Source organism: Caretta caretta, chromosome 1 (assembly GCF_965140235.1).
Source record: "Caretta caretta isolate rCarCar2 chromosome 1, rCarCar1.hap1, whole genome shotgun sequence".
NCBI lineage: Eukaryota > Metazoa > Chordata > Testudines > Cheloniidae > Caretta > Caretta caretta.
The window spans coordinates 226,765,599-226,792,333 of NC_134206.1; the positions used below are offsets into that span (position 1 = coordinate 226,765,599).

General features: G+C 43.8%; 2 protein-coding genes across 9 annotated transcripts in view; one reads left to right on the plus strand and one right to left on the minus strand.

The window, feature by feature from the left end:
• LOC125624199 (tetratricopeptide repeat protein 38-like) overlaps positions 1 to 17,188 on the minus strand; it is a 31,616-nt gene extending 14,428 nt beyond the window's left edge. For 4 of the 8 annotated variants that reach the window (XM_075121138.1, XM_075121131.1, XM_075121132.1 and 1 more), the window contains exons 1-7: positions 17,093 to 17,188; positions 12,760 to 12,837; positions 7,257 to 7,427; positions 6,071 to 6,243; positions 4,506 to 4,625; positions 1,247 to 1,317; positions 880 to 959 (exon numbers count right to left, since the gene is read on the minus strand). The gene's annotated coding sequence lies outside the window, so the exon portion shown is untranslated. The other 4 variants (XM_075121146.1, XM_075121137.1, XM_075121129.1 and 1 more) reach the window with 3 other exon arrangements.
• PKDREJ (polycystin family receptor for egg jelly) lies at positions 16,980 to 25,143 on the plus strand. The gene has a single exon (XM_048824556.2). The coding sequence runs from the start codon at positions 16,980 to 16,982 to the stop codon at positions 24,942 to 24,944; it is 7,965 nt and encodes a 2,654-aa protein (XP_048680513.2). The 3' UTR covers positions 24,945 to 25,143.
• The last annotated feature ends 1,592 nt before the right edge of the window (positions 25,144 to 26,735 follow it).

The window sequence follows — 26,735 nt, forward strand, 5'->3', positions numbered from 1 at the left end:
AGATCTGGGTCCAAATTCCTGCTCCATATCAGGGAAAGTGCGGATTTCAACCAAGGTCTCCTAGATCCTCGGTGAATGCTCCCACCACTGGGATAAAGGCTGTAAGAGGGTGGCAGCACCTCCCCGCACAGGCTGCATTTTATGCAAGGCCCAATCCAGTAGGCATGCTCTGAGCAAGCCTGCTGAATTGGGCCCTGCAGGTGAGATAGGTAGGGCAACCCTAGTCTGAGGATCCTCCTGGCACTTAGGTGTGAGCTAAATGCCCAGGCATCAGAACACAGTGGGCCGTGAATATGCCCAACGATAGAAATGTAGGTTCCATGGGGACGTTACTGCAGAAACTTAGGCACCATGGGACTTTAGGTATCTACAAGGTTAGGCAGCAGCTGAGAGAGGGCTTTCAGGGTCTAAATTTTGGATTTCCACTTTGGTTTATTTGGACAAAGGGTAATATTTTCTAAAGCATCTTAGTGACTTAGGCACCTAAGCTCTGTTTTTAAAAGTGACCTAGGACTTTGGGGCCTAAGTCACTCAGGTGCTTTTGAAAATTTCACCCAAATTTTCTATTTACAGCTCATTACAATTTTGTTTGTTAGTTTTGGTGCCGTGTTTTTGTTTGTTTTGTTGCTGTAGTCCTCAAAGTTGATCAGCAAAGGGGAAAAACAAATCTCTCTGAAATATGATATGCCTGAACCTTGAGGAAATGCTCAGAAAGCTCTCCATCAATAATACTAATCTTGATATTGAAGATTTCTAATTTTTAAAAACAAGCAGAAAACAACCCCAAAACTCTTTAGGCCTTCTTGATACAACTCTGCTCTCTGAGTATAGAGGAACTGTCAATTGCAAGGATAAAGCTCATTCATACAGCAGACAGACCTTTCTTGGAGCAAACTCCTGTGGATTGTAAGAACCACCACAAACTTCACCACCTGCTGTTCCAATCTACACACAATTTTCTGCCGGAGGAGAAAGAAAGAAAGAAAGAAGGAAAAAACCCACATGACAGATGCTGGTCATGTTGTTTAGTGCAGTGGTTCTCAACCTTTCAGACTACTGTACCCCTTTCAGAAGTCGGATTGGTCTTGCATACCCCCAAGTTTCACTTCACTTAAAATCTACTTGCTTACAAAATCAGGCATAAAAATCTAAAAGTGTCACAGCACGCTATTATTGAAAAAATGCTTACTTTCTCATATTTACTATATCATTATAAAATCAATTGGAATATAAATATTGTACTTACATTTCAGTGTATGGTATAGTACAGGGGTTGGCAACCTTTCAGAAGTGGTGTGCCGAGTCTTCATTTATTCCCTTTAATTTAAGGTTTCACATGCCAGTAATACATTTTAATGTTTTTTAGAAGATCTCTCTCCCTATAAAAGTCTATATATTATATAACTAAACTATTGTCGTATGCAAAATAAACAAGGTTTTCAAAATGTTTAAGACGCTTCATTTAAAATTAAATTAAAATGTTGATCTCATGCTGCCGGCCCGCTCAGCCCGCTGCTGGTCTGGGGTTCTGTTCAACTAGGCCAGCAGCGGGCTGAGCGGGGCCTGTGGCCGGGACCCCAGCTGGCAAGGGGCCGGCAGCCAGAACCCCAGACCAGCAGCGGGCTGAGCGGGGCTGGAGGCCGGGACCTCAGACCGGCATTGGGCTGAGCGGCTCAGCCCGCTGCCGCTCAGAGGTTCCATCTGCCGGCTCCTGCCAACCGGGATCCTGACTGCTGGACCCACTCAGCCTGCTGCCGGTCTGGGGTCCTGGCCCTGCCCACATACAGTGCGTACCTACCTTCTCCCTGGTTCTGGCCCATTTTCTTCCTCTCTCTCTGCACTGAGCTGAGGGTGGGAGTGCACTAAGCGCAGGGCTGGGGGTGAAGAAGCAGGCTGGGGGTTGGGGTGTAGGGTCTGGCCAGGAGCTAGAATGAGGGAGGGGGCTCAGGGTTGGGGCAGGAGGTTTGGGTGTGGAGTGCTTACCTGGGCAGCTCTCATTTGGTGGGAGGTGTGCAGGTGGGAATGTGGGAAGGGTGCAGGAGCTCCCGTTTGGTGGGGAGGGGGATGTGGGGGTGGAGATGTGGGGGGTGCAAGAGTCAGGATGTGGGGGGTGCATGGGGTGTGGGGGGCCTGGGTATGTGTGTATGGGGGGGTCAGGACAGAGGGCTGGGGGTGTGGGCTGGGGTCGTGGGGTGCTCATGGCAGGGGGCTGGAGGGGGTATGCCCCGCTTCCACCCCCCTTCTCCAAGGCCCTGCCCCCACTTCTTCTCTGCCTCTGCTAGGAGCAACGAGCATGCTGACCCGGCTCCTCCCCCACCCCTCGCAAGGGCCATCACCTGATTGGCCAGCATGGAGGGACGGGACAGAGAGGAGGAGGAGGGGCAGGAACCCAGCACACTGCAGGAAGAGGCAGGGGAGCTGGCAGGACCAAGCTTCTGCACCCTACCCCTTGCCCCCTGCCCCCGCGGGAGGGGGCAGGGGATGGAGAAGAGTGGGCCAGGCCAGGCCGGGCAGGGCAGGGCAGGATTTTTAATGGCACGCTGCTGCTGCCCCAGCAGGCAGCAGCATGCCATTAAAATGCATGCGTGCCACAGGTTGCCGACCCCGGTATAGTATATAGAGCAGTTTAAACAAGTCATTGCCTGTATGAAATTTTAGTTTGTACTGACTTCGTTAGTGCTTTTTATGTAGCCTGTTGTAAATCCAGGCAAACATCTAGATGAGCTGATGTATCCCCTGAAAGACCTCTGGTTGAGAACACGTACCCCTGGTTGAGAACTATGGGTTTAGTGCATTATGGGACCATGCTCAGATGGATATGATATAAGAACACGAACAGAAAAGGGCACAAGCACCATTTTCCTTTCCTTTGCAGTCAATCTTTTAACATTCTCCCCACCCCAAAAGCAAATATAAGTTGAGGTCTTTTATAATCTTACTTTGATTGTTTCTCCCTGCAATTCATTCTATGTTCACTAATCTTTTCGTGAAGTAGTTTTGTCAAGTCCCTCAATTTATTCTTAAATTGCTGATTTTAGGCTTAGTAGAAAGCTATTTCACTTTATTGCCTGCGTATCAGAGCAAAGGGCCCTTAGCCACAGCAGATAAAAGCATTGTATGCACATATATATTGCTCAAGATCCAAATCACAAGTGGCATGTAAAATGTTTTATCTACCAACACTAGCCACATCCCCTTGGATATGTCAAGCCCGTGCCTGAGCCAGGGCTGAAGCCTAACAACCCTTGCATCTACACTGCAATTGCACTAATCCAGTGCTCAGACCCAGGGCCCCAGGACCCTGCAGGATTGGAGGATCCAAACTCGAGTTAAGCCAGTACGCAGGGTCCGAGCACTATTGCTTCACAGTGTAGACACAGCCCCGCTTGTGTCCCAAGAGTAAGCCGGAAGTATCCCATAATTTCATGGGACAACTTCCTTAGTCCTCTCTATCCCAACAATCTGCAATTCACTCTATTGAAAATGGAAGCCACCACTCCCTCTTTGCAAACGACAACAGCTCACGTGAGCATTAACCCATTATCTTCGGATCACTGATCTGCAAGCACACTATCAGAGAGCTTCCTGGGTTTGCAACGGAGAGCGAACTGATGAAGCTTTTTGTAAAATGAGCTGCTTCCTGGTAGCGTGGGGGGGGGGGGGTGGCAGTAAAGTTTTCCCCACAGTGCACCATGGCTCTAGGGCTAGGGTGGCCACATTTCGGGGGTAGGGAGGGGCATCATTAGGGACTCTGGATATGGTTACTTTGACTCAGGTCTGCACACTAAGGTGTGGAAGCCAGAGCCCTAGGGTTAAAATATAATGTAGATGCTCAAGCCCAGGGCTCCGTAGCATGGGTCACCTCACTAAAGCCCCACTAACCATGGGCTTACATTGCAGCATAGACATATCCAAAATATCTAACAACTCTGTTGTGCTTATGAATTGTGAAATATTTTTTTATGTAAGAGCACATGCTAGTTAAAGATGCCTACAGAATTTACCTCAATATTTCAAAGTAAAATATGGTAAACTGAGAAATGAATAGAATTTTGGGTGAAATCTTGGATACACTGTAGTCAATGGCAAAACTTTCATTGACTTTAATGGGGCCAGTATTTCACCCACTTGTTTTAAAAGTCTTTATTTAGATCGTTAAAACATAAAGTTTGGAGAATGAGTTTGAGGCTTTTTTGGTTTGTTTTAATTGTATGTCACTAATCTCAGCTATAAACACTGAGGGGAATTTTTGGATGAATAATACCCAGGGTGGATTTCTGAAATACGGAACTGTTGTTACATTTTCTGCCTGTTGCTTCCGAAGTGACATGAATGGAGATTCCATCTTGAAGCAGTAGCTTCCTATTATTTGTGAAAGCCTACAAATTTCATTAGGAAACAGATCTGACTAAAAGTTGCTACATAAGGAGGAATCACTAGTATTTAGTTGAAGGAGGAAAAAACCCACAGTCAGTCACATCTAAGGAACTGCTAAGGAAATTTACCTTCCAGTTGTTTTCAGTTTGCATCATAAATGTCAACTCATTCTTCAGGTCTGCTTTCATTTCATTTATGTGTGCTATGGTATGGACAGACCATGCATCTGACCGGTTTATAGCTAAAGCCTGGTAGTGGGAAAAGAGAAAATAGCATGATGCATACCGGGTAGATTACAAAAACTGTACATACTATTGCAGGAGTTGGAAGTGGACCTAAGGGAAGGCACAGCTCAGGAAGCTGAGTAAGGGGTACTTGGGGCTCCTCAGGTCTGGAATAGCAGGGAGACAACACCCCCTTTTTTCCAACTCCTCTTAACCCTCATATGAGGGGAAGCTAGTAGGGTCCCAGCAATAGGCTGGGAACAGAGATGGCTGACAGCTACCCTCCCAAATAGGCAGAAACAATTAACAATGGCCTAAACAATGTACTCCTAGATATGTAAAGTGAATAAAGTTGTGGCCTAATTAAATCATATCCATAGCACTTTGTCTTTCTTTCTGCATTGCCGCGGTCACAAAGTAAGTTTGTTTTGGAGAAAGGGATACAGTATGCTGGTCACAAGATTGTATTCATACAGCTTATAGTGTCAGGGCAGGAGCTGGTTGCATATGGATGGCTTGTACATCTACCTCCGTGTGTCAACCTGTATATCCACTTATAAATTTATCTCTGCACTCAGCTCTAAATTTCTTTTGTAATTCAAAGTTAAAATCCTTTCATGAGTTTAATGTTAGTTGCCCTTTTTTGCCTTTCAAGATTTGAATTTTTTGTTTAAAAAAACCCAAAACATGTTCTGACGCATGTTTCATAAGTAACTGATATGTCAACATATTTAGATTACCTTGCATTAATTCCAGAAGACCAAACTGGGTCATCCTGCAGCATTTCATGAAGCACTAAAAGTTTTAGATGGGTGCAGCAGAGCAGCCCTCTTCCTGAGACAGCTGGGTCAGCATGCACACTTAGTTATTAAGTTAGGCAGCAAGCAGGCTTAACTAGACTTCCTTGTTGCACAACTCTTTTTAGGAAAATTCCAATTCTTATTTCAGAACAACACGTTGGCAGTCCAAATTAAAACTGTGTCCCACGGCTGCATTTTCCTCTCCCAGTTCTGCTTCCTTCTTGTAAAGTCTTGCAGCTTAGCTGTAAGTTCTTTTGAGTAAAGACAATGGATACAAAACTGGCCCAACTGAAGTCAATGGGAGTTTTGCCATTGACTTTATTAGGGCCAGGATGTCACCCCATGTCTTCATATGTCATCTGTGACATTTTTGAGTGCTATAAATTAATCATCATCATCATCAATGACTCATTCAGACAAAATCTAAGTTAAAAACAGCTGACCAGTGGGTCAATAGGAATGCAAAAAAAAATAAGTTAATTCTTATATACATATTTTTAAAGCCAAGGGTGGTTAGTTAGGCACTCCCTTTTCTGTCCTCAGGCAGCGATTACAGGAATAAGCAGGGAAGGTTTGCAACACCATCACACATTGCTGACCAGAAGCTTCTGAACTTATGCAAACCAGAGGTGGCGATCCACAGACATCTGAAGATCAACTCTTGCATACCTACTCAGAGGAATATCAGGTGTCCAGTAAGGATAAACACAGGCAACAGAGTCTCGCATCTGTGTTTGACATCCCATGTAAAAGTAAGTGGCATGGGCAAATTTGAGCGCTAGCATGTCATTTGGATGGTCCGTAGAATTTGATCCCACACATTACGAGCTATGGGAAGACACCTAGAGAGAAGAAAACATATTAATCATTGACAGAGTCAGCAAGACTTAACTGTCTCAGTCTAATATTTCTAAACTTATACTACTCCAGCAAGTGTAAGTGAAAAACCGAACAAGAAGTGACAATTTCCTAGCTTGCAGGAATTTTTCTTAATTTATAATATACACGATTGTTATACTGTCTTCACAGCATACTTTCTACACAGTCACGTATATGGTGTTCTTTGTTACTCGTACTGCACTGTAACAGAAGGGAAAATGAATCACCTTTTGGCCCTGATCTTGCATGTTGAGCCACATGGAAAGATCCTTACACCTGCAGAGAGTCTCACAGAAGTTTATTTAGTTCCTCACAGGTGCAGAGGTCCCGCCACGCAAACTGAACTTGCAGGGTCAGAGCTTTAGTGATTTCATTTCTAACCTTTGTTATCAAATATTAGCATAAAAATATTTTCTTATTGACAGGAAGCAAATAATCAAAACTAATAGCATGCAATATTTTTGACAGGATATGCAAACTCAATATATTTCTGTAAATGCTCAAATGCCCAAAGTCCTAATTTTCTTGGAGTGCTTCCAACTATGTATCATCTCTCCTTTTTAGAGGAAACAGGGCTTGTGGTGCAGGGGGGCTATAAAAAGAAGAACAGGAAAAGACTGCTGCAGCCCCAGCTCCATGGGATGCTATGCTCAATTTTCAGCATAACCAAAGATTTAGCCTCTTGAGTGGTTTTAGTTTTAAAAATAGTTTAGTCCATTACTGGAATAATGGTAGGTTTTAAAATACAGAATGCTTAAAACTAATTAAGTTTAGTATGCTGGCATCATAACAATAATTTTTATTATGATACTACTTGTTAATTAGCACAGTGATGCATACGGTCACACAAGAGGACTGAAAGATGCCAAGACAACAATAAAAATGAAAACAGAAATGGCAACGTGCAATCACACTATACACATTTTGAATAATAAAACCCTCTCCACCTCTTCTTCCCTGAAAACCAACCACTTACCCACTGGCAAATGTGTCTAGTGCAGAAACATGAGCTTCTTCCTCTCAGTCAGTGGTTGCGATTCTGAGAATGGCATCATCTTTTTCATCGCACTGTCCAGCTCTTTGTCTAACCACTCTGAAGTTCCAGTGCCAATCAGAACCAAGCCATTAGCAATCACGTGTCCCATTGCTGAAGAAAGCAGCATGGATAAACATTAGACTCTAAGAATTGTAAGTAATTTAACAGGTGCAGAAGCACTAGGCTAAACTACTGAGATAAGTTTAAATGAGAGCCAGAGACAGTAGATGGCAGTAGTGCTAGAGACTGGTTAGGATCCCAATGGAAAGCCCAGGCTACTTAAGGTGCATCTACACTGCAACGTAAGCACAGACTCAGGCTTGAGTCCATCTACACACAAATCTCACAGACTCGGGTTTGCACTTAGGATCCTAGGAGCCTGCAGGGGTGAAGGGTTCAAATCCAAGTCAAGCCAAGATCCAGGGTTCAACTCTATTGCTTTGTAATATAAATGTAGCCTCTTGACTTGGGTCCTGTGAGTCCACCAAAAGTATCCCACAATCCTCTTGGCCAGCTTCCTTTGTCCTTTCTATCCCAAGAATCTCCAATCGACTGCAGGGAAATGGAAGTAACTCCTCTAAGTTTAGTGCAGCAGCTGGGTATCAGCCTTTAACCTAGCCACTGTCTTCTGAACACCGAGCTGCAAACACACCATCAGAGAACCTTCTGTATTTGCTGACCAGGAGAAGCCTTTTGCAAAGCACGCTGCTTCATGGTCACAGGAGCGCAGACAGATTTTAGTAAATCCTTGGGCCAGCAAAACAGTGTCTTTAGTAAGAGTACAAATAATGACCATACATACCAGCAAATAGCGAAGAAGCTGGCAGTGTTGCAAATTTACCAAACCAGTGAACAGTGCAGGGAGCAGATTAAGTGGCTCAAGACTGAGTACAGGAAAACCAGGGATCACACCTTGGGCAACATTCCTTTTTTATGAGGAGTTTGACCGGGTTCTGGGCACTGTGCTGAGCAGAGCCAGCGGTGGTGCATGATGATGTGATCATCTGGAATGGCACCCTGCTGACCCCAGCATCTAGCATGGCAACTGATGGGAGCCAGCAGCAAGCGCTGAGTGAGGCCAGCAAAGTGACTCTGTGGCTGAAACTGTTCCCAGAGGAGGCTTTCAGGAGGAGCACCAGCAGCACATCCTGGGGCCATACTCGGATGACCTGTTTGATGCATCTCTGAGGAACAGCCCACTGTGGATCCTGCAGCAGCCACAGAAGGGACAGAAGCCTGCACTGAGCTTTGTGAGACAATAACCATCTGTGTCTTGTCCTGTTCCAGGCCCCTCGACCTCTAGTGATTGCAGTACCTCCACAGCTTGCCCACAGTGCAGCAGAAGCCTGGGCCATTCCAAGTGGACCATTCCAAGTGGAAGCATTTCTGTGATGAACTTATGGTTGAAGTTCTAAACAGGGACAACAAGTAGGTCCAGTATCAAAGACAGAGGGACTTAGGCTAGAGGAAAAGTATGCTGAGCGCCAAGAGGAAAGGCTCAGGCTTCTTGCATATCTTGAGGACAGGGTTTCAGAATGAGACCATGCACTTGTTTCACAATTCCTGGAACAGGAACAGCAGCTAAGGGAGGAGGACAGAGCTCAGCAGAAAGAACTGTCTGAACAGCTATATCACTAATGGCTGCAAGAGTATCGAGTTCTGCTGCATTATGTGCACCATGGCATGAGTCCAATGCATGGCCCTGTGATGCAGTCCAAAAAGAGGTTGAAAAACTCCATGGCTGGGTGGCCCATGCAAACTTGCCCCATGCAGCTCTCGATATTTTCCCACACAGCGCTTCCCACCCCCAGCACAAAGGGCACGGCAAACAGGGAAGGAAGGTAAAGGAGGATGGGCGGAGGTCGTGGTGGGGGTAGCAGACTTGCAATGGTAGGGGGTTTCAGTCTTGTACATGGTTTCACTTTTTGCACTTGTTCATGCACTTTTTTATTTTTATTTTTTCTGTAAGGTTCTGTTGTTACTGGAGTTTTGGTGTGGTACTGGCAGCTGGCCTGCCTGGCAGTGGGCGAATGTTGTACTTTTCTAATACATGTTTATAAATAAAGCTTTTTATTCAATCTATATAGTTTATTGCTATCACTGCATCACATCATACTACGTGTATTTAAAATAATAAAGGTAAACACATGATCAGGGACAATTAGGAATTAGCATGCAAACACTATTCTTCAATATAAGTTATCTATATCAATCCATACTTCATTCACTTTCTTACATCAATTTGAGGTTCACCACTTTCCCCACCATTCATTTTTTCCCTGTCAAGTGGTCACTTTCTTTCATTAATCCTATCATACTCATCAGCCAGCAGGAGGATAGCACGCATTGTCTCCTCCAGTCCCTAAGCACATCGCCATCCTCAATAAGACTGAGATCCAAATCCAAGCATATACTACCAAGTTACTTTTCATTTTAGTAATTACATTTCATAGTTCATTGGAAGTACATTTTTTCAACCCATTTCTCATGTCTGCCTTTTAAAAGAGAATGTCCTAAAGGGAAGAAAAAGGGCTATCTTGTAGAACATAAATAAAATTAATCAATATATTTTCAGGACCCAGCCCTTATGCTTATGCATGTGATACTCCTGGGGGAATTCTGCGCCCTTCTGGGGGCGCAAAATTCATATCTTCCAAAGATTTCTTGGTTCCCCTGCAGAAAAATTGGGGAGCAAAGAAATCTGTGGGGAACACATGCCCCTTCCGCAGCAGCCCAGGGGTACATCTGCTGTGGAGAGACGTTAAGGGGATGGGACTGATTTGGGCACGTGTTTGTGTGGGAACAAGTGAGAGAGACTCAATCTGTCCCTCTCGCTTGCTGTTGCTGCATCCCCGGATTGGAGGCCTAGGGCTGTGTGAAGTAGGCTTTGTCCCTGAGGCAGAGCAGAAATTTAACAACTAAGCAGGCAGGGGGCCAATGTTCCCATTGTTAGTTAATTGTTCCCATTCTTAGTCAATTAATGACAGGTTTCAGAGGAACAGCCGTGTTAGTCTGTATTCGCAAAAAGAAAAGGAGTACTTGTGGCACCTTAGAGACTAACCAATTTATTTGAGCATGAGCTTTCGTGAGCTACAGCTCACTTCATCAGATGTTTACCGTGGAAACTGCAGCAGACTTTATATACACACAGAGAATATGAAACAATACCTCCTCCCACCCCACTGTCCTGCTGGTAATAGCTTATCTAAAGTGATCAACAGGTGGGCCATTTCCAGCACAAATCCAGGTTTTCTCACCCTCCACCCCCCACACAAATTCACTCTCCTGCTGGTGCTAGCCCATCCAAAGTGACAACTCTTTACATAATCAAGTCGGGCTATTTCCTGCATAGATCAAGGTTTTCTCACATCCCCCCCACCCCCATACACACACAAACTCACTCTCCTGCTGGTAATAGCTCATCTAAACTGACCACTCTCCAAGTTTAAATCCAAGTTAAACCAGAACATCTGGGGGGGGGGTAGGAAAAAACAAGAAGAAACAGGCTACCTTGCATAATGACTTAGCCACTCCCAGTCTCTATTTAAGCCTAAATTAATAGTATCCAATTTGCAAATGAATTCCAATTCAGCAGTTTCTCGCTGGAGTCTGGATTTGAAGTTTTTTTGTTTTAAGATAGCGACCTTCATGTCTGTGATTGCGTGACCAGAGAGATTGAAGTGTTCTCCGACTGGTTTATGAATGTTATGATTCTTGACATCTGATTTGTGTCCATTTATTCTTTTACGTAGAGAAATTATTCTCTACGTAAAAGAATAAATGGACACAAATCAGATGTCAAGAATCATAACATTCATAAACCAGTCGGAGAACACTTCAATCTCTCTGGTCACGCAATCACAGACATGAAGGTCGCTATCTTAAAACAAAAAAACTTCAAATCCAGACTCCAGCGAGAAACTGCTGAATTGGAATTCATTTGCAAATTGGATACTATTAATTTAGGCTTAAATAGAGACTGGGAGTGGCTAAGTCATTATGCAAGGTAGCCTGTTTCTTCTTGTTTTTTCCTACCCCCCCCCCAGATGTTCTGGTTTAACTTGGATTTAAACTTGGAGAGTGGTCAGTTTAGATGAGCTATTACCAGCAGGAGAGTGAGTTTGTGTGTGTATGGGGGTGGGGGGGATGTGAGAAAACCTTGATCTATGCAGGAAATAGCCCGACTTGATTATGTAAAGAGTTGTCACTTTGGATGGGCTAGCACCAGCAGGAGAGTGAATTTGTGTGGGGGGTGGAGGGTGAGAAAACCTGGATTTGTGCTGGAAATGGCCCACCTGTTGATCACTTTAGATAAGCTATTACCAGCAGGACAGTGGGGTGGGAGGAGGTATTGTTTCATATTCTCTGTGTGTATATAAAGTCTGCTGCAGTTTCCACGGTAAACATCTGATGAAGTGAGCTGTAGCTCACGAAAGCTCATGCTCAAATAAATTGGTTAGTCTCTAAGGTGCCACAAGTACTCCTTTTCTTTTAGTCAATTAAGGCTCCTTCACTTTGCTGGAGTGGTGTAAAGGAGCCTTATTGTAAATGACTGTAATGGAATCTTCAGTTAGGAAGAGCTATGTGCTTTCTCACTGTTTCTCTTGTGCCAGAGAGGCACAATGGGGTTAGACTACAAATTAGGATCTATTTTACTTATCCATTTAAAAATAATGCACGACAATGATTAGCAAAACTGTATGATTTTCATTTTAAACTGACATTCTACTTACAGAACACCAAACACCAAAATAAAAGTAATGTAATTTAAATGAAAATCCAGGATTATAACTGGAATGCAGGGTATTGGTTACCAAGTATTTGTACCTTAACTTTCATGTGTTTAGGAAATGCTGAACAGTTATTGTGATTTTTTTTCTGTATGGCAGTTTAAATAAATTACCAAAATAAGAGAAACTGGTGTGATTATATTGCATTATTTTGACAAATAAAATATGCAGAATTTTGCATTTTTGGCACAGAATTCCACCAGGAGTAATATGAAATAAGCTAAGCATATAAAATTACTATACTGTACGTTCAGCCTCAGTGATAACCATTAATAAGGTATACATACTAAAAATTGGATCTGCTGCTAGTAACTTGGAGAGACATCCTTCAGTGCCTCCTAGACTCTTATCATTGGTCCATGTGAATAAAGAGTGAAGTTGACTAGAAATTAGGTTTCTTTTCATTGTCTCAATTGAGTGAATTCAAAAGTAACAAGATAAATGGGAACAGTGAGACTAATTTTTTTCAGATGTAATTATCTAACATATCATCAATAAATGAGGGAATCTGTTTCTTAAAAATATTTTTTTTAACGTGACACTCTCCACTTAATTAATAAAAAGGGTAAACAATTCAAAAATCAACTGCCACAAACACTCTTTTTATGATTGTCAGTCCCTTCAATGCATGTTTTATCAAAACTCTTCCATACCTGAGTCAGTGTAGCATCAAACATTTTGCAGGCCTCATTACTAGTGGTGGATAGGACAAGTCCAGCATCCTGCCATGCCTATATAAAAAACAAGATGTGCGTATGCAGTGTTTTAGTAGCTGTGTTGGTCCCAGAATATTAGCACCTTTTCCAGACTGAAGAAGAACTCAGCGTAGTTCAAAAGCTTGTCTCTCTCACCAACAGATGTTGGTCCAATGAAAGATATCACCTCACCCACTTAAACAAGATGTGAGACTGTTTACTGAATACACTGATTTTCCAGATGACATGTAAGCTGAGGTATAAGAATCGAAAGAAGGTTACCGGCAATTTCATTTCATCTACTTAAAAAAAAAATTAACAGGACAACTTGAGAAGCTATGTGAGCCTTTTATTCAACTAAATTATATTTGAGGAATCCTCTTAATGGGGATAGAAAGTACGGAATGGTAGTGGTGGAAGAAAGACAAGGCAAATTCCACAATACTGTGGATGATGCAGATATGTTATGGGTCTTGTGATTTTAGGATCAGTCTCTCTTTAACCTTCAATTGTATAATAGTCCCATCTCTTCGGATATACCCCTTTCAAAATGGTTATGTGGCAAAATAAAATCCTTGCTTTGCTTCCTATCAAACCAATACCACCAGTGACACTGGGGGCCCAGATTATCTGCTGGTGTAAATCCACAGAAGTCAACTGAGTTATGCCAGCAAAATATTTGACCTAAGGATTCATTTATAGGACTTAGTATGGACATTTGATAAGGCTAAAACATAACACACAAACACTGAAAGAATTACGCTGTGCACAATTTTACACACAGATTATATAACAGCCTCATTCTATAAACTCCATGGCTAACATCTCATTGCTATAACAGAGGTTTCAGATTGACCAAGGTGATTTATAAGCAGGAAGATTAAAGTAAGACCTTTTATTAGCTGGATGAGGTGATGTATGTTTTACACATTAGTGTGGTTGGCTGTGGTGAACTGGTCATGAATGTCCTTAGGGGTATTCCTAAAACAATCCCAATAGTCAAATGAGAAATCTAATGATAATTCCTAATTTGCCATCAGATTGCCCGTGCAACCTTAATTCTGCTCCCTTGCACATATACATATATTCTTTAATTACATAATATTTCTTTTCCACAGGATGGATGCACAAAGAGGTGGAATGAAGGATGGATGGGAAACCTTAAACCTCATTTCCTAACTTTCACGTGCTTGACTTTGCCACCTAAACAACATTTTTTAACTTTGTATCCAAAAAGCTATCTAAATTCACAGACCAGTTCCCACTCTCTCTTTCTATACTGGTACCACTGGCACTATTAAGACTACAAGCTTCTATGGGCAGAGACTCATGTTAACACATTTTATCCACTGTATAATGCTAGGCACACTTTAAGAACTACACAAATAACTGCAGTCAAACTCAGTTTTTCTTCCATAACATAGAATTTACAGAAAATAAAGATGGAAAGACCTGGAGCCATTTAATAGATTCTCCTGCTAACGGAAGACTATTCCGTATATATTTTGCAGTTTTTTACCTAGCCTCATTTTACAGTCTAAAATATTTTCTGAGTCGAACCGTGAACTCAAGTGTGGAAATTTGAAGCAACTAGCAGAGATATCTATTTTAATTAACAATTTCAAGGTTTCCTTAGTGTGATTGGATTAAAGATCACATGCAAGTAATTTAAGCAAATTGAGTACTCAAATTACAGTTAAAAAGACTATACTGGTATACATCTTTTGTTTAGTATTTGTACTATGTACAGAAATATGGCAAAAAAACACCAGCAACAAAGAATGGAAAAGAGGTAGGTAGACTGTATAACTCTGTATACATATTGATAGTAAGGCTTTGCCTGCACTAGCTTGGTTTCTGAAAAATATTCCACTGCTTCTGATGCTAACTCCACAGGTGGTACCAAGCATTGGAATACTGGAGTAGAAAAGGTGCCCTTGGCAGCCAGCATTATATCTATCCTGTTACGTAGATCTCTTTGTGCTTTGTCTGCACTAGTGCTCCCACCATTGTTAACACTGGGAGAGCTGTTTTTGTGTTAGCAATGGCAGGAAGCTTTTTAGAAAGCAGGATGGTGTAGACCGTGCCTATGGGGAGAAGCAGAGACCAGTAGAACTGCTATAAGTTGTACTGCCTGCTACAAACTTTGTATGGCTCAATAGTGCAAATAGGGAAAGGGGGCCTGAGCACCCTCTCCTTTTCCAGCTTTCCACTATATGCTGAAAACTTCAGCCTGTTTCACTCTCCCACATTTCCCATTATAGATATTGTGCTTGATCATTAACATTCCACCCTACCCCCACCCCAAAGCCAGCTGGACAGGACACAAATAAAATGTTTCACCCAAACATCTCAAAACATTTCACACACACAAGTAGCAATACAGCATCCCTGTGATTGTTTGCACAGTTGTAACCATGTTGGCCCCAGAATATTAGTCAGACAAGGTGGCTGAGGTAATATCCTTTACTGGACCAACTTCTACTGGTGAACCACACAAGCTTTTGAGTTACAGAGAGCTGAAGGAGAGCTCTATGTAGCTCAGGGGTGGGCAAATGTTTTGGCCTGAGGGCCATATCTAGGAAGAGAAATTGTATGGCGGGCCATGAATGCTCACAAAATTGGGGTTGGGGTGCGGGAGGGGATGAGGGCTCTGGTTGGGGGTGCAGGCTCTGGAGTTGGGCTGGGGATGAGGAGTTTGGGGTGTAGGAGGGTGCTCTGGGCTGGGACCGAGAGGTTCAGAGGATGGGAGGGGGATCAGGGCTGGGGCGGGGGTTGGGGCATGGGGAGAAGCTCAGGGGTGCAGGCTCCAAACGATGCTGACCCCAAGTGGCTCCCGGAAGCAGTGGCATGTCCCTTCTCTGGCTCCTACGCGGAAGTGTGGCCAAGCGGCTCTGCATGCTGCCCCATCTGCAGGCACTGCCCCTGCAGCTACCATTGGAGCGCCAGAGGGGGCCACTGGAGCGCATAGAAGCTGGAGCGGGGCCATGCCACAGCTTCTGGGAGCTGCGCGGAGCAGCCCCCAACCCTGCGCCCTGGCTGGAGCATGAGAGCGGGACAAGCCCCAGATCCTGCTCCCAAACGGGAGCTCCCGGGGCGGATCCGGCTGGCGGGCTGTAGTTTGCCCACCCCTGATGTAGCTAGACAGCTTGCCTCTTTCACCAACAGAAGTTGGTCCACTGAAAGATATTACTTCACCCCACTTGTGTGTCTAGCATCCCTGTGAGACAGATGTACTGTATGTTATTCCCCACTTTAAGACAGGGAGCCTGAGGCAGGGAGAGGTGAAGTGCTTACAAAAGGCAGGCTGGGGCAGAATGGGAGATGGGACCCAAGAGCCTGATTCTTAGTGGTAAGCCACCACCACAAAACCCTCTGTGTCTGCAGAAAGCAAACGGCCGCTTGTATTCCTGGTATTTAAGAAGAGGCGGGACAATCACCAGTCGGGAGGCTCGAGGTTTACTTGGCACTGCCTGCGCCTGGAACCGGACTAAGCGACCGCTCCAGGTCCCTTCCAGCCCCATGTTACTGTGGGTGCGGGGGCAGGGGTTTTTTTTTGGGGGGGGGGAGAGGGGCGATGCCCTGCAGGACAGAGTCACCTGGGGCGTTGGAGACGAACCTGCCCCACGAACTGCACCTGGGAGGAAGAGACACCCCGCCGCCCCCCCCACACACAGAGTCACCCCGCTCCGCCTCCGGCCTGAGGGTCGCTGGGGGCGAGCGCAGAGCCCCCAGCTCACCGCAGCACGCGGGCCCCAGAGCGGGCAGCGGGGCGGGGGCCGCTCCCGCCTCACCTTAAAGTCTCTCAGCGGCACCATGTTCCCGGCCCCTTCTCTGCCCCTCGGGCTGCAGGGCCGGGCCTGCCCCCAGCAGCGAGACACGGCGGGGCCAGGCGCGGGCGGCTCGGGCTCCGCTGAGCGGGTAGCGGCCCCTGGGGGCGCTGGGGGTCACAGCGCTGGCCCCGGCCTTTAGCCCCAGATCAGGGAAGGGAGGAATCGGGGCGCCACATAAAAGACGGGGGGCGCAGTGGCCGGGGGCGGGGGGGGGGGAGCTCCCGGCTGTGCCGGGGCGCGGGGAATTCCGGGCTCCGCAGCGGCTGCTCGGTGGCAGTTGGAGCCGTTGGGAGACGTCTGTTCATGGGCCAGGGATCCCCCCTTGGGCCCCTCCCCCACCCCACCATGCCTCCGCTGCTGCTCCCCAGCCTCCTCCTGCAGCTCCTGGGCCACTGCGGCCCCCCGTGCCTGGCTGCTGCGGCCCCCCCACGCTTCCAGCTCCCGCCACTGCTAGTCACCTGCTCGGATCCGCACGGGCGTGTCTATGGGCGCCAGGACAACGAGGTCTGGGCCTCGTGCCTGTGGGATGGCCCCATCGAGCTGCGTTACAGGCGGGCCCCGGGAGCAGCGTCGAGAGTCCAGGAGGGAGAGACACAACTGCCCCCCCCTCCGCGCTGCCGCTGGTACCGGGACTCGGCCTGGGTGCAGGACACCTCTCGCTGGTCAGGCAGGGCAGTGCTGGGTCCAGGCCTGGCTGGGGGGGGCCCTGCTCCACCCTGGGCCTCAAGCCACATCACGGTGCAGTGTGTGTCGGCCTCGTGCGCCGTGCCTACGTGTCTGCACCGCAACCTGAGCATCCAGGTGTCCGGGCAGGATGTGCGGCTCTTCCTGCTGTGGCCACCCGAACCCCCCATCCTCGAGTGGCAGCCTGTGCAGCTGGGCTGGTGTGCACGCCTCAAGAGCTCACGCTGGCCCTACCGCTTCAGCAGCCGCGGGGGCAGCCCTGCCGCACTCCTCATTCCCGGCAACCAGCACCACAAGCTGCTCCCACCTGCTGCCTACCCAAGAGCTGAATTGCACCAGGTCTGTGCCTCCTACTACAGCTACCGTCTGACCGTGCACTATACCCGCCGCGGTCTCTACATTGCCTCAGTCAGCATGGAGCAGGGGCCTCGGATCAGCCTTAGCCTCACCCTGAGGGTGGAGCCGGCTCTGCTGCATGTCCTCAGTGCCCACTCTAAGCTATTTAGCCTTCCTTACCAGCCCCTCAATCTCTCCTGGAGCCTACAGTCCCTTGGCCCCAGGACACTGGCCTACAGGCTGCTGGACATGCAGGGCACGGGGGGCTGGTCAGCCTCCTACAATCCTTATGCTTTGCAGAGCAACTTCTGTGCTGACTCCATGTCCCGGAAGGCTAGTGAAATGGTGCTGGCCAGCATCTACTTCCATGTTGATGGAGAGTGGTTTGGTGATCTAGCAGGGGAGCTGAGTTTCTCCAATGCTACGCTGGGCCTGACAGTGAACAGTGAAACTCCCACCTACCTCACCCTCAATGCCCAGAAGACCAAGACTGGCACTTACATTTTTAGCCACAACCATGGACTTTATTACACCACCCAAGCAAACAATGCCAGTGCCCCTGATGATGGCTTCAGCACGCATTATATATTCTTCCAGCAGCAGAGCCTTTCCTTCTTGCTCACTATTGAGTTTGTGAGGTTGCAGTGGTACAAGTTCAACATGCACTTGTATCTCAACCGGAAAGGAGCCCTGTTCAAATCGCTAATGGACAGGGATATAGAAGTCCACATTTTCAACAGCGGTCCTTCTTTTTTGCGGAGTTTGATCTACATTGTGTGGTTTATTCCTGTGCAACATCCGATGCTGCAGTGTGAGTGGACCTTCAACTTGCAGTTGTTTGGGTCAAGAAAAGAGTACCTCATCCAGAACAATACTTATATATATGATGATCATGTCAGAAATGCAGCCCACTTTGTCCGTCGCTCTGTTTTACCTTTTAATCCTGCCCTATACACAGGGTTTGTGGCAAAAGTGAATTGTACCAGAAGTGGACTTACACCTGCTGTTTTAAAAGTCACAGTCAACACTTATGCTTCAAAGGTCATGGAGTCACTGGTGTCTTGTCAGAAAAAACCTTGTTTCATAGAGCGTTTGAGAATCCAGAAGCCTGATCTTGTTTTCCCCATCATACGTACTAAAAAAGGGTTACAACTTATCCTGTATGCCAAGTTGCAAATAAACTGCACAGATCTTGTACGTACTGAACAAATCTGGAAAATCTATGGTGTTCAAGATGTCATGACTATTCCAGACTGGACAAAACCTTTAAATCCACCCCTCATCTGGAGAAGACAGATGCTCATTTTACAAATTCCCAGCTTTAGTTTAGATTATGGCTTGTATCTGTTTAATTTCTCTGTTAAAATAATTGCATCTGAGGGTGTTGTGGAAGGCTCAGATACAGTTTTTGTTCAGATTGAGAAGAGTGACCTGGTGGCAGTCATTGCTGGAGGCACCTTCCGGACAGTGGGTTTTTCTGATCATTGGACTCTGGATGGATCTACCTCCTATGATCCTGATTCACTGGACCGATTAGAGGGGCTCACATATTCGTGGTACTGTACAAAACATGTATCAGATTACGCAACCATGACAGTGAGTACAAATGGGACTTGTCATCCAGACCAGGTAGATTTGAAATGGATAAAGTTTTCTAGTCCTACTCAGACTGTTTTGCCAGAAACCCTTCAAGGAAATACTATGTATCATTTTCGTTTGGTCATTCAAAAGGATAACAGAAAGAGTTATGCTGACCAAACCATAAGTGTGCGGCCTGGATCTCCACCTGTTCTGAATGTTATATGCATTGAAAATTGTGGTAAATTTGTAATTCCAACAGATAGATTTACATTGTCTGGAAAATGCCTAAACTGTAGAATGACTAGTCGACCAGTCTATCACTGGTCACTTTTTTCAGGAAGTTTCACTGAAGTAAACTTTGATTGGGCTTCCAAAACTTCAACAGGGAAGTCTAGTGCATACATGTCTATACATGCTTTGACTTTTATGAATATTGCAGACCAGTCATACACTCTTCTCCTAAAAATAACCACTTGGGGTGGTAGGTCATCAACCTACAGGTACTCATTTTATGTAAATTCTCCACCTAAGATTGGAAAGTGTACCATCAATCCAACCAGGGGTGTTGCATTCCTGACAAAATTCATTGTTCAGTGTAGTGGATTTTCAGATACAAATTTACCTCTTATGTATAAAGTAATAGCAGCCTCAGATTTATTGAAAAGCAGTAGAATAACTTCGTTAGAGGAGAATACATTGGGGACAATAGTGTATTTTGACTATCAGCCTAAAACTCCTCCATCTTTTCTCCCCATTGGTATACCATCTAAGGAGTATACTTTGACAATCTATGTTCAAGTGTATGATTCCCTTGGGGCATTTTCCCAAGTAACTTTACATACAAGAGTGCAGGATCCAGCCAAAAGTAGACCACCAGATATTATGCTTAATGAACTGCTTGCTTTAACCAGTGGATCAAGTGCACCAATGACATCTTTGCTTCAAATTGGAGATTATTTAAATGTAGGCTATTTGGTTTATATGGTGGCCTCAATTTTAAATGATATTAAAACTGCACCAACTATCCAGGTGTCTAAAGTTGAATTTAGGGAAAGCCTTCTTAATCAGTCTTTGAGTATTCCTACTGCTAACGTAATGGAAGTAAATCAAGTAGTTGCTTGTATTTCTGAATTAACACAGGAAGTCACTGAAGTAAATAGAGCGTCACAACAGCTAGCTGTTCGAAAACTGAAAGAAGTGAGTGAAGCACTAAAAAGGTTCAGGGATAAAAACCTTGGGTCTGAACAAACAGAGCTTCTGAGCACTGGTATACTAACAGGCCTGTCCAATGTCCTGAAAGCTTCTCTTTTAGACCTCAGGAATGTCAATGTGCACGCAGTTAAACAAACCTTCTCTGTCATGGAGACTTTATCAGAAGTAGTCTTACAAGGCAAAGTCCCTGGAGAAAATGAAACTGTAATGGAGGCCAAAAGCTGGAACATTAAGTTAAAAAAAGATGAAAAGTGGGATGTCACAAATACTTTCTCCACCAAAAAAGACTGCAGGAATTGCTTTTATCCAACACTGAAGCAGGGGGATCATTCAGAATTGCCAATAGATGCTGTGATTTCCACTGTATTTTATGAGTTTGAAGAGAACCCCTTCCCTTGGTTGGCATATAGGTCAGATATTGTAACAACAGTGACTGGGTTCAAAATGACAGGAACCAAGGTGAATGGTGACATAATAGGGATCATGCCTGCAGTAGCAGAAGTGATTATTGCTAGAAAAGACAAGCAGTCTGCAGCTTTTAAATTGACAATAGGGCCTGATAAAACCCTCCCAAAAACAACTGGAGGATTTAGTTTTGAAGTGGACAGAAACTCCAAGGATGTATTTATCCAGATTTTGACTAAATTAAAAGTTTCTTTCAAGGTATTTATATACTTAGGTGTTAATGTCACCCACACCTCTCCTATAGCTTCTTTTTTTGCTTCTCACAGTGAGCCTGCAGTTGCAAGTGGGAATAAGTCAAATAACATAGATTGTGCAATTAAGGCTCCATATGTTATCTGTCTCCCACAGTCACTGCTGAGGGCCACAGCCCCAGTCAGTGGGACAGATAAATGGAACATCTCCATTATCTTGCAATCAGAATCCATTGTAAGATCCAGAAACAACAGATTGGTGAGCATATCCCTTTTTAATGCTGCCTGCTTAGACCTAGATGGAGTGCAGAGTCAGTGGAAAGAAGGTACATGCGTTCTTGGCCCTCTTACCAGCTGGCAACAGGTACATTGCATCTGCAAGGCGAAGCAGCACACCAAGAGAACAGCAAGCCGCACCAGTTCCTCCAAATTCAATATCAAGTTCTTGGCCTCCAAAGTATTTGTGATCCCCAACCCAGTTGATCTGGAAAAATCCCTTTTAGCAAAAATACACAAAAACGCAGTGACCCTCTTAACAGTGCTTTTCATTTTTTTAGTCTATTTTCTCCTAGCTCTCTGGGCCATGAGAAAAGACCGGACTGATAAAGTTAGCAGGGACAAAGTTATAGTCCTGCCAGACAATGACCCCTTTGATAAAGTGTGCTACTTGGTCACTTTATACACAGGCAGTCGCTTGGGAGCTGGAACCACAGCAGACGTGTTTCTCCAACTCATAAGCCAAAATGGCACCAGTGACGTGCATCACTTACGGCACCCAACTTATTCATCATTCATTCGAGGAGGCACTGATACTTTTCTGCTAACTACCAAGAATGATTTAGGAGACATTTATTCCCTTAGGGTCTGGCACAATAACGGAGGTTCTTCTCCTGACTGGTTCTTAAGTAGAGTAAAAGTTGAAAATATGTACACTAAAGAGTTCTGGCTGTTTATTTGCAGGAAATGGCTTGCTCTTGACAAGGATGATCGCTTACTAGAAAGGACATTTGTTGTTACACACCCAAGAGTACCTTTGGCCAAAATGGACTATTTTTTTATAAATATTGCCAATGAACTCATGGATAGTCACATATGGTTATCTGTTTTTGCTCAGGTTGTCACTGGCTCTTTCAACAGACTCCAAAGATTGTCTTGCTGTTTAGCAGTACTATTGTGCACCCTGCTTATTAACATTATGTTCTTTAATGCCGACAAGAATAAAGAAGTTGTTTCAATACACTTACGATATTTGATATCAATAATAATAGGAATTGAAAGTGCTTTGGTTACCATCCCTGTGCAAATGATTATAACTGCCTTGTTTAAGTATTCACAGAAGGAGCCTTCTCCACGTGGTGCAGCTCCAAATCACCCAAAGGAAAGTTCACCCTTCATGTCTGGAAACCTTAGGAACTGGAAGGAACGCCTGCAAAAATGGTACCTTGCAGAAGCTTCGACACAACCTGTGAGTAGCAGTTCTCGAGAGAACTCTTCCAATGCCCATGATTCATATAGCTTGCAGTATTTTGGTAAGAAAAGAAAACAAAGAACACCAAAAATGTGGAGTAATTGCACAATCTCTGAGGGTGCTGCAAATGCAATTGCAGCAGAGGAGGAAAATGCAGCTGATACTTCAACTGCAAAGGTTACAGCGCAACAGACCCAACCGCCGAATTCCAATTTCAGTAATAATTACGCAGAAGAAAAGGATGCCAGTATTCAGAAAGAAAGAAAACCACTAAACATCCCCCTCATGCTCTTTCGCAAAAGGCCACAGATAACTTTTTGTTGGTGGTGTGTCTATGTCTCTTGGATATTGGTCATAGCTGTAGCGGGGGTGTCATCGTTTTTCATCGTATTATATGGTCTGTCCTATGGCTACAAAACATCATTAGAGTGGCTGTTAGCATCAATAGCCTCATTTTTTGAGAGTGTGCTTCTTCTTCAAACCCTAAAAATCATCGTTTTCTCAGCCCTGAGTACAGTTTATCCAAAGTACTGTGAAAACATCCCATGGACAACCAGGGATAATTTCCTTGAGATTAGGTTGGATGAAGTTACTATGGATGCAGATGAGATGAGAGAGAGGCACTATGAAATTATCAGACTCAGAGGCACTAAGCAGTATCAGCCCTTAGAAGAGGATGAAATCACAATCATGAGGAAAAGAGAGAAAATTAAAAGCAAAGCTTTCATCTTCCTAAAGGACATTGTCAGTCACTTTGTCTTTTTAACCCTAGTATTAAACATTGCCTACTCTACAGAAAACACCAACAGCTTTTACTACAATCAAGTTATTCATAAACAATTCTCTCTCAAGCTCTCCAACGTGGATAAACTAGAACACATTTACCTGTGGGTGAAGAGTGTCTTTTTGCCTTTGATCCACAATAACCACCAACCAACTTTTCTTTCTGACAGCTGGTCCAAAATCCTAGGTTTGCCAAGGATGAGGCAAGTAAGGGCAAAAAGTACTGAGAAAAAATGTTTCTATCCTCACAGCTTTGTAAATAAATTTGTGATCAGTAAAAGCCATTGTCTTCATAAATATGGCAGTGACCCTGAAGAGAGAGGTGACTATGTTGGGTCCTGGACAAAGGGTGCCAACAGATCCGTTACTAGTGACACCAGCAGCTATGTAGGGTTTACGTACCAGTCAAACAGAAATCACTGGGTGTATTACTCATATGGAGAATTATACACATATGGACCAGGAGGATACACTTTTTACTTCTTCCCTGCAGAACAGCGGCCTAATTCAACAAAAAGGCTGGATGTTTTACAAAACAGCAATTGGCTTGATGAAGAGACATGGGCTGTGATTATTGAACTAACTACATTTAACCCAGATGTACATTTATTTTGCAGCATCGCGGTCATATTTGAAGTTTCTCATTTTGGACTTATAAACACAAGCTTGTCAGTACATTCTTTCACGCTCCCAATTTTCCAGCAGCAAAGCAGAACACAAATTTTTGTGTTTGTAACTGTTCTTGCTTTTCTCCTCATTTATATCATGGATGAAATTCACATCATACGCCAAGAAAGGACAAAGTATATTAAAAATGTTTCCAACTTAATCAATTTTGGTCTAAAGTCAGTGTTTTTCTTCTTTGTTTTTCTGCAAGTCATCAAATTTAAGATCGGGGCTGATATAGTAAAGTTTTACTTACTTAATCCAAATGATTTCATTCCTTTCCATACAGTTTCTCATGTAGATCAGACCTTGAGGATAACAATGGGCTTTTTGGCATTTCTCATAGTTTTGAAAACTCTCAGGTATTCCAGATTCTTTTATGATGTGCGCCTGGCACAAAGATCCATCTTGGCAGCTCTTCCTGGAATCTGTTCTATGGCACTTGTGGTGGCAGTGTACTTTTTTGTATACATGGCTTTTGGCTACCTAGTGTTTGGCCAACATGAATGGAATTATAATAATATGATTCATTCAGCTCAGACTGTCTTCTCCTATTGTGTTTCAGCTTTTAAGGACACTGCTTTTACATCCAACCGGTTGCTGGGTGGTCTTTTCCTAGCCTCTTTTATGCTGGTGATGATCTGTGTCTTGATCAATTTATTTCAAGCTGTGATTATGTCTGCCTATGAGGATATGAAACAACCTGTATATGAAGAACCATCTGATGAAGCAGAGGTGATTACTTTTCTAGTTCATAAGATAAGAAGGATATGGTATTTTATCACCTGTAGGACACCATCAGCAAGTGATCCAGATCTTTTAAATAGCGTACTGTATGGGCAAGCTGAGAGGTATAGCCACCGACACTTAGGGCTAAAGACCAAAAAAATAAATGGCAAGAAAATGGTTTATCTTGTCATATGAGTAATGCAGGTTTTTATGTGCAATAAGAACGATTTTTAAAAAACAGTATAATATTAACAACAATAATAATGTATCCTCCAATACTTATTTCCCAAATCAGTGCTCATAAATATTCTGAATTAACTTGTTACATTAGGAAATTCTCAACAGAGAATAGCCACTCACTAGTGGTCCTCCTCAGATTTACCTCAGAATCCTTTGAGACAGTTGCCATAGTATTTTAAATTAGACAACAGTTCCTATAACATTTCATAGGCAACAGGTCAGGACTCAGTTCAATAGTTTATGGGGTCATCCTTGCCGCTGACAATAACCCAGCTGAAAATGGCTGAGCAAATCCACTATACTGGAAGACTAGAAATGGACAGGGAGCAGGTTCATGGCATGTATACCCCTGCCCAGAAACTGCTGGTAAAGCTTCTTCATGAATCACAACCTAAAGGATGAGAAAGAAAGAAAAACTTTTACTTTGAAAGAAAAGATAGGACAATTTATAATAATTTGATTTGGCAAGCAAAAAAACGGTTTCAAAACTACATTTCCCTAACAAAGACAATTTAAATACAATACTATAAGGTTCTTAAAAGAATCAACAAATACCTTTGACCTATACAATTTGCTGTGTATTCAGACTGTGCATTCAGTGGAATTCTGGTATATTTTGCTATTTTGTTTGCATGTTGGTCAATATGTTAAGTTTTACTAAGTAATGAATGTCAGATAAATGGGTACAGGCAAGAAGAAAGGATTTGTTTTATCATATGAAGCATTATTAAATACATAGACCTTTGTTAGAAAAAAATATATTTTCTATCCCTGTAACTTGTTTGCTGTAATAAATAAATCTGTTGTACAAAATTGATGTACAACAGATCCCCTCGCTCTCAATTCTAATTGTATGTGTTTTTATTATATGTTCATCTTTTGCATGGAAACATTCTCCTTAGTTGAGTTCCTGTTTATCTAATAAATTCCAGGTTCCCCCTTCTGTTCAGAAAAGTGGGGTTTTACTATACTAAACTTCTGACATTATTGTGTATTCAGAGAGTATTTTTGATGTGAGTCAATTATACAGTATTGTGGGAACACATTTTATAGAAGTTTGTATCTTATTATAAACATTAAAGAATAAACCAGTCTTTACACACCTTAGATCATGTGGCTATTTCTTACCAATATAACTGCATACATATACCAAATTCTGTCAGTAATCGGCATTGAATACAGATTCAAATGTCATCCTTTAAACTGATAGTTTGATAGATCTTCTGGATGCATCTACATGAAATGCACATATATGTAACTCAATCTAGAGGCATGGCTGCAGCATTCTCCCTTTTCTCCTCAGGGGTAAGGGTTCTGGGTTCACCTATCAGGGTGCCTGGTTCCTCCACCCAAGGAAACTCCTTCTAGTGCTGAGAACATAGAAGGCCTGCCCCTTGTAAAATATTCATCACCCAATCTCATACACAGGAATGTTAGAGCACCAAAAAAACCTATCAGTTCCCAGAGTGATACAACAGTAATAGAGGCTTTATTAGGTACTGGAAATTCTGGATAGGAGACAATGGAATAAACAGATTGGGATAATAAAAGACAGAATTAATAATAAATTTAATGCCCCCCCCCAATATTTACAGCTAATATGTACCATACTGCTCCCTCCCAACATGTGCCTAGGAAAATAGTGACTTTAGGTGAAGTCTGTGATGGGTGGTGCAGCACTGAAATCAGTAGACAGCTTAAAACACAATATCAAACTAAATAAACAAGAGTGTTATAAGTATCCAC